Source organism: Drosophila albomicans, chromosome 3, assembly GCF_009650485.2.
Source record: "Drosophila albomicans strain 15112-1751.03 chromosome 3, ASM965048v2, whole genome shotgun sequence".
Lineage (NCBI taxonomy): Eukaryota > Metazoa > Arthropoda > Insecta > Diptera > Drosophilidae > Drosophila > Drosophila albomicans.
In genome coordinates, this window is record NC_047629.2 from 25948517 (window position 1) to 25957467 (window position 8951).

At 40.5% G+C, this 8951-nt stretch overlaps 1 protein-coding gene across 1 annotated transcript; it reads left to right on the forward strand.

The window, feature by feature from the left end:
• The first annotated feature begins 326 nt into the window (after positions 1–326).
• On the forward strand, positions 327–6401 carry LOC117570809 (cationic amino acid transporter 3). Its single transcript, XM_034252665.2, has 7 exons — positions 327–640; positions 1514–1769; positions 1837–2121; positions 2491–2595; positions 2662–3465; positions 3527–3802; positions 3886–6401. The coding sequence occupies exons 2-7, from the start codon at positions 1529–1531 to the stop codon at positions 5403–5405; spliced, it is 3231 nt and encodes a 1076-aa protein (XP_034108556.1). The 5' UTR covers positions 327–640; positions 1514–1528; the 3' UTR covers positions 5406–6401.
• The last annotated feature ends 2550 nt before the right edge of the window (positions 6402–8951 follow it).

Genomic DNA, 8951 nt, shown 5'->3' on the forward strand with positions numbered 1-8951 from the left:
CAATAAATGACAAGTGCAAACACGCGGCCAATTCGAAGAGGCAGCGCTGAGAAATCAGTTGATATCTCCGTAAACCGTAAGATCGCAGATCGTAAAACTTTGCCTCTGGAAACGTAACAGCATCTCACTCCCTCTTTCTCTTTCACTCGCTTTGTCTTTTGCCGGGTTACCTGCTAATTTTCATAGTCGCTCTAATTATACGCCCTCAAGCAAACTGCCGCGCCTCGCCTCCTCCCGCATTATCAACTACCTGACGCATTTGAAGTTTTTGTTATTTACCGCTCACCGTTCTCTCTCGCTCTCTCTCTGTTTTTGGGTTTATGTCTGTTATCAGTGTGTGATGCTCGAAGCGGTTTCTCTTGCACTCTCCCGCTGTTTGGAACATTGTCTTCTTATCTTAAAGAACAATACGAATACTACACGACTGTAACTCAGACGCATTCAGAGCGCGAAGTCTGTCAGTTGTTGTCATCGGACAGCGAATTTCAATTCAATTGAATTCATATTCATCTTCACCATTCACATATTTGCAGTCAACAGCAGTGAGTAGACAAAACACTCTCTTCGTCATTTATTCCAAGCAAATATTTGGCCAGAGTTTGCAGCAACTGCAGTGCAGTCGGCAACTGTTTCAAAGTTGGTAAGTCAACTAATTAAATACGCATATAAACAAGAGCATAAAACACGATATTATATAAATCAAACATAACTCTTCATTCGACACTGACAATGGCTGCCTCACCTCTTACTGGTTTTGCCTAGACCCAGTTAATTATCTTTATAATGAACGCGAATAAAAAAGCAACAAATATTCATATAAAGGAAAGAAGCAGACACTGAAATGTAAATAAAGAAGACAGAGGCAGCTAATAGTTAAGCATCTATTCTTATCAGTTCGCTTGCTTACTCATTGGATAAGAGGACCAAGCCCAGCGAAATTAAAAAACTGAAAACTGAAAACAGAAAAAAGGGCTAGTCGTATTTCATCTAGACAAATAAAGCTAGCTCAACTTGAACATAATTAATTTATTGAATTAACTAAACAAATTACGTTAGATTACTACAAATAGAGCAAGAAGTCATCCAAGAAATCTTTTGCTATATTTAGAAATACAAATTTTCCGGTGTGTCTTTGTTATACGGAAAACTGACTATTTACAGACTTCAATATATACTATTGACTTAGCCTCGACTTGCCATCGATTGCAAATTGAGCACAATAATTTGTACCGGATTGAATAATCAGGAGTTGTCGCCAGATGTGAATGCTATTGTGACAGTTTTATAGATAAGCGACTGGGACAACGAGTATATAACATAATATATATTAAATGTGCATGATCTTGGCAGCTACAGCTGAGGAGCTTCTTCTATGCACTTGCAGCGATGAATGAACCCAAAGCTTAGTTGAAAAGATTGATGGCACTTTTTTTGAGCTAGACACTAATCACAAAAACGCAACACTCAAAGTTTAATGAACCTTCATTGATGTATTTTTTTGTCCCACCAACAGCAGATATCTCTGAGAATGGTGCATCAGTATTCGGCGTGGAAGGTGCTAACGCGTCGCAAACATCTCACTGCCGATGGCACCGAGGGCGAGACAAAGCTCAATCGTGTCCTGGGCCTCTGGGATCTCACAGCACTTGGCGTTGGCTCCACGTTGGGCGCCGGTGTTTATGTCCTCGCCGGTCAAATAGCCAAGGAACAGGCCGGACCATCGGTCATAATTTCATTTGCCATTGCCGCACTTGCCTCTCTACTAGCAGGTAAGTACAACAACAACAACACTTTGCCTCTTCATCGATTTATGGTTGCAATTGCATCTGTTGACAGGTATTTGCTATGCCGAGTTCGGTGCTCGAGTGCCCAAAGCGGGATCTGCCTATGTCTACAGTTATGTGTGCATAGGGGAGTTTGTTGCCTTTGTCATTGGCTGGAATTTGATACTGGAGTATGTCATTGGCACCGCCAGCGTCTGTCGTGGCATTAGCCTCTATTTGGACACGCTGCTCAACGACACGCTGAAGGAGACCTTTGCAGAGGTCGCTCCCATGAATGTCAGCTTCATGGGCAGCTACTTTGACTTTCTCGCCTTCGGTTTGGTCGTCGTTTTTGGCGGTAAGTTGAAAGGTTTTGGCTCGAGTATTGAATTTCGCTTTTGAAGACACAATTAACTTCGATATTTATATTAAAATGAAGCAGTTAATTCTTATTATTCTAATTTGGAAATTTAGGTTCTTTATTAGGATAATATCAAATGCAATTTTAACAAATGAAAGTATTTAAAATTACAAAAAAGACATTTCACCATTCAAATATGAAAAATTATCTAAATTTTTTTTTATTAAGAAATTTCAATTTGTTTTGACAAAATTATGTTTCCAAATTTGATATTCACAAAAAGTCTTTAACTATTTATTGCCCATTTGCAACTAAGTTTATAATGATTTGTCAAATTAATACATCAATCAATTTTCCCTTCCCTAGTTGCTCTGGCTTTTGGTGTGGAAACTTCTGCGATGGCTAACAACTTTGTCACCTGTGTCAACATTTTCATACTGGGCTTTGTCATCATTGCAGGCGCCATAAAAGGTAAGTCTAATAATCATATTAAGAGAAGATAAATTCTTTATTCATAAAACCCTCTTCTCTGCACAGCCGACTTCAGCAACTGGACTGTGGATGCAGCTACAATAAATTCCACCAATGTCGGCAATGGCGGCTTCTTTCCCTTCGGCTTTGAGGGCACACTTCAAGGAGCAGCCACTTGCTTCTTTGGCTTTGTGGGCTTCGATTGCATAGCCACAACAGGAGAGGAAGTGCGTGAGCCTCGCAAGAACATTCCACGCTCCATTCTGCTTTCGCTGCTCATCATTTTCCTCTGCTACTTTGGCGTTTCCACGGTACTAACATTGATGTTGCCCTATTACTACCAGGATGTGAATGCTCCGCTGCCTTATGCCTTCGAGTATGTGGGTTGGCCCGTGGCCATGTGGATTGTAACCATTGGTGGTCTTGTTGGATTGCTGGCCAGCTTGTTTGGCGCCTTGTTTCCACTGCCCAGAGTCATGTATTCCATGGCTCAAGATGGTCTGCTCTTTCGCTTTCTGGGCAAGATCAGTCCACGCTTCCAGGTGCCTGTAACAGGCTCCATTGTGGCTGCTCTGTTTACTGCTCTGATTGCGGGATTGTTTGATCTTGCTCAGCTGGTGAGTCTACTGTCGATTGGCACCTTGTTGGCTTACAGTGTGGTGGCCATTTCTATTACCATTCTACGCTACATGGAGTACACAGAGTCAGAGGAACATACGCATCAAGGCATCTCGGAGACTACTTCGTTGACATCGCGCAGCGAACGCTTCACTTGGAGTTCGTTGTGCACACAGCTCTTCAATGTGCATCGCATCCCAGAGCCCAATGCGATATCTTCAAGGATTGTGAGCGTGCTAACTATAATTTTTTGTGTGTGGAAAAATATTTCTCTCTGCTATATCACGTACTAATAAATATCTTTCCTTTACAGGTCTGCTTTCTTTGGGCCTAGGAGTGCTGCTGATGCAAAGCTATCCAGCGATTAGTTCTGGTCAAGCTTGGGCTTTGACTTTGCTCATACTTCTGATAGTGCTCATTCTGGTGGTGCTGCTACTCACTTGTCTGCAGCCAAGAGAGCCCAGGAGTCGCCTATTCCGAGTGCCGTTTGTGCCTGTGGTGCCTGCTATAAGTATCTTTATTAACATTTATCTAATGCTGCAGCTGGATAGCTGGACTTGGATACGTTTTGGTATCTGGATGCTTGTGGGTGAGTTTTGCATGTTCACTTTTCCTTAGCTAGTTGTAGCTGTTGACTAATGCATGTTGAACTAAACTACTAACCAACCTTAGGCATACCCGTATTTATTGCATGCTGGTGTCTCTATGACATACGAAACCCCCATAAACGTAATCCCGAACGCATTGCCTTCTACAAGGCATTGAAACAGCCCAAAGAGCTGCCCACATTAACGCATTTGAATGGCAATGGCATCAGCTCCAAACTGAGCACATTAACAACTGAAACCCAGCTCGCTAGGAATTCCAATAGCTTGGATCAGATACAGAATCTGAGTGACGTTTGTGATGAGCTGAAACAGCGCAAGCATGCGAATGGCAAAATCTTCTATGTGGAGGACACAAAGAGCGAACATTCGCGCACAACTTTGCCACTGAATGACGGCGAATTGCGTGAGGATGAGCACTCGGTGATAGCCATGTTGGATGATGTGCTCGAGGCTGAGGATACGCAACAACAGCAGCTGGAGGAGCAACAGATTTTCTATCGCAATTTCAGCATTGATTCGGAGCTGTTGCCCAGCGTGATTGAGACAACAATTGTGGCCACGGTGCACAACAGCAGCAGCGATGACGATGACATTAGTCAACATTCGCTGGAGGAGGTGGATCGACTGCATGAATGCCAGTTGGCTGCCAGTCAAATGTTGGACGAGATGTTCGACAGCGTTGCCTTCTACGAGCAGCTGCAGGCAGCAAAGCGTAGCAAAGAGCAGCAAGCTGAAGAAGCTGAAGCGATAGTTGAAGAGGCGACTCCAACTCTACTTCGTCCTCAATTGAAGCGTGTTCCTTCTGCAGTCTCAACAGCTTCACAGGCCTCGCTTAGCTCAGCTGTGGAAGATCCTTTGCATTCGGAAAAGTTTAAGAATCGATTGAGTCACCTCATTATGCATCCAGCCACACACGTGGCAAGGCGAAGCGAAGAGCCGCAGCCAGTTGAGCGGAGTCTGGATATAATCAAGCCCAAGGAGAAACCGACAAGGCCGCAACTGAAGCAATCGAAAAGTGAAACTGATGTCCGGCTGCTGTTGCTGAAGGCCATACGAGAGCTGAAATCAGACAGCGATGAGGAGACGGAACATGGCACAGCTGATGGTAACGGTAATGCTAATGGTGATAAGGCAGCAGCAACTGCCGCAGCGCCTGAAGCTGGCAGCCATATACCGCGCCCACCGAAATTCGATCCGGTTTTGTACAAGACCATAAACAGCATTAGTTTGCACAAACAGCGACCTAGTTTAAGCCGAGAGCTTGCCGCCGCCGCCGATGATGCCAAGAACATGAAGGTAGTATCTGCAGACACATCTCTCCCCGCATCCCTTGCCACTGCATCCACAGCCACATCCGAACCGGAGTCGGCAATTGCAACGGCAACGGCAACGGCAACGGCAGAAGCAGAGCCTGAGCCGGTGCTATTCAAAGCGAAATTGGAGGCCATATTGCAACGAGGTCCCTCGCATCGCCTGCAGCAACGTCCGGGAGCGGGAGCGGGAGCAGGAGCTGGAGCCGGAGCGGATGCGGCATTGCGCCGACGGCCGCAATCGACGTACATCGAGGAAACAGCAATTGAATGAGCCCAAAGAGGCTGCAATTTTGTAGCATACTGTAAAACTAGACTACACACACACACACAAACTCTACTAATGTAATCTAATGTTAAGTAGTTGTTGCTCTATAACTGTAGTTGTAGTTGTAGTTGGAGCTGTATTTGTAGTTGTAGTTGTGTTAGCTGTTAGCTAGTTAAATGGAAGCAATAGTAGATGATAAGTGCAACATTGGGAGGCAGCAGCAGCAGCAGCATCAGCATTGGGGAAATGCGTAAAATTCAATTGCATTGAATTTCTCGAATTTGCGAAAATATTTCGTAAATTTTGCATCAGTCCCACCAAAGCCAATTACAGCGATGTGCAAGTGCAGCGCGAAACCTGATGAGTGGCAGCAAAAGTAGGAAAAAAGCTAATGAAGATTTATGTCTGTATGCCAATAGAACAGTCAATAAGGCTTAAAGAGAGAACTAAACAGTTATGGTTAAACTTTTATGTTGAAGTATTAATTCTTGTATTGTTAAAATATTTCCTAAATACTGAGAATTTACATCAAAGAATTAGCTGCAATCATATTGAATTAAATTCCTCGTTAATATAAACATTGTTCAAACGTATTTATGAATTGATAACCAAGTTACGTATTATATTTAAGACATATATGTGATAGAATGCTAAGAATAACAGACGAAATATTTTAAAATAATAGTGCATTAACCAAGTTAATTTTCCAAACATTTTCAAATACTAAACTCAACAACTATATAAACAATTTTTCTGCCTTATTTACAGATTAACATTAAATTAATGTTGTTAATTCAGTTGCAAGTTATTACAAATTTCCCCTAATCGCATGTGTTGCATGATGCTTTATGTATTATAAAGTATGTGAAGTAATTCTGATACGATTTTCAAACGATTTATAAAAATGATATTACAAATTGCTCTAAATTCCACGTATTGCATGATGCCTCAAGTATTATAAAGTAGTATAAATCGAGTCAGTTGAATTAATTCTCAAGGTATACACACTTTGCAATTATTATAGGTCTCTCCATATACTTTTTCTATGGCCTGCCCAATAGCTATAGAGAAATGCGAAGACAACGCTCCGGCTGGCAGAAGCTCAGATATAGCGGAGAGTTTTAAGAGAAAAGAAACCGAAAAACAGAAACGATCTAAGGGGAAATACAAAGCAGCAACAAAATAGAAGCACAATCAAAACTTGATAATTACATAGATGCACTATGTTCTAAGGCAATTTGATAAATGTGAACAATTTGTTGTTATAAATAAAAATCTAGTTGTAATTAATAAAAGTCAAATGTCTCTATACCTTTTGCCAACACGAAAAAAGAAATGTCGAGAGCAACTGCAACACTTCCGGAAAAATAAAGAAAGAGAGAGGATGAATACAAAGCTATATGGAACCCAAGACGATCGTTAGCGTTGAGCTGGATGTTTATTAATAACTCATGAATAGATCGACGTTTGTCGTTTAATTCCCGAAGGTCTTGTCTTCCACTGACTTTGATAAATTAATTGATGTCGGCTGATCGTTGCAGATGGCGAGGAAAGAGAAAGAGGCAGCGTGTGCCAAGTAGTTTACTCATTCCCCTTTGCATTGATTTTGATTAGACTGAACCATCCCCTTGGGCACTTTCCCTTTCACCCAATCGATTTTGAGACAACAGAAGGCTGACTGACTGCCTGATTTATGCCCCCCGTTTTGGGCTGGGCATTTCTCTGGTCAGGTTGATGCTGATGTTGATGTTGCCAGAGATTCCACAGTTGAGATTCCCGGACAAAAATTTGTATAACCACAAGACAAAACACAAGAGGCGAACAACTGGCGACTCTTTGGCGTCTTCGAATTTGGGGGATGGACTGACATTTTGTGCTGTGTAAGTGTAACAAATTGTAATCGTATTTGGCGGCATCACTGACGACGACGACGTAGACGACTCTCGATTCTCTGAATCTCTGTCTGGCTGAAGGGCGGGTCTCTGACCCCCCTTGCTTTATTATTATTAACTTTGTTATGGTACACAGTAGTCGCGTAAGTCTCTGAAGTCTCTCACACAACTCCCGCAAGACCCGCTTGTCTCTTGTCTCTCGTATGATGGTGGTTGGTTTTTGGGTTTGTTTTGGCTTCTTTGTGCCACACTTGCTGTCCGCCCCCTTTATCTAGTCGAGCAACCAAATAGTTTTATGGCATATTTATGGGCGCCAAAACTTAAAGTCTCTGTCGTCTCCCGGGCTAAGACTTTAAGACACTCCGAGCATCATCCACATGCGACACTGTGACAAATTGCACAACCCAAAACTAATTAACAGAGCTGCGCAGCGCATTACATTCAATACAATATAAGTGGAAGCTCTCGCATTTCTCTTCCTCTGGCAGTCTATACACTTTTCTCTTTTCAGAAGATATGCTTTTATTTTTACACGTTGCACAGCAAAGCAATTATGCTTATGATATGCCATGATTAATCAAAAAAATCAAATTAAATGCAAGTTAACTACATCTGTCGAAAAGCGGTTAAGAAAGAGATCATTATTAATGGTAAAAATTTTAAAAGTATTTATTTTATAAAAAATTGAGAAATGAAAGGAAATTATATATAAGGTGTAGGATATAATAATATTATATATATTAAAATAAAATGAAACATTGATAAAATTATTATTATTTTTTTATAATAACATAAATAAATGAAAAAATATAATAACTAAAAAATTAAGTTTGGTAAAACATTTTATGAACAGATTTGAGTAAATGATAAATGGCTGATTACTCCTAATTTTCGACAGAAAGAGTTATACAAAAAATAATACAAAGAACAGGACATTTTTATTTGGTTGAGACGCTCAAATGTTGTATAACGAAAATAATAAATAGAGCCGCATTTAAGAAATGTTTTTCAAAAGATTTGAGCAATGACTAAATTACTAAGTAAATAAGTAAAAATGAAAATAATATAGTAAACAGTTGACTATTTTGAGAGAAATTAATTTAAGAAATAATAAATATATTTCTAAGAATACATTATTAAATAAAAATTGAGATATAACAATATCATTAAAGAGTTATATGATTATTTTGCTGACAGCAATATAATCGATAATACAAAAAACAAAAGATTTCCATTTCATCTCATTTCTCTAGCCGAAATACCCACATTATACGCTGGTTGCTAGGGTATTGCGACATGTAAGCTTTCGGACTGAGCTCTAATAACATACCCTTACTCCTTTTTATTTGTTTCTCTGATGTTTTTGTTTGAAGTTAGTTAGTTCTGCCGGCCAAAGCGGCTTTTCATATTCATAAAAATTGCGAGTTTCAGTTTCCATTTCCTCGGCAATAGACGAAAAACATAATCCGCTTATAGTACGCTACGACTGCGTATTGGACTCTACTTGGACTTCCTACACCATTTTTATGCTTATCTTCTCTCTTTTATTTTTACGTTTACTTTTTTTGTTGTCTCTCGTTCGTTCGTGAATTGTTTTGAAAATTAAAATATGTGTGTGGGTTTTAGTATCCAAGCCAAACGACAAAACGGAAATTGTCAA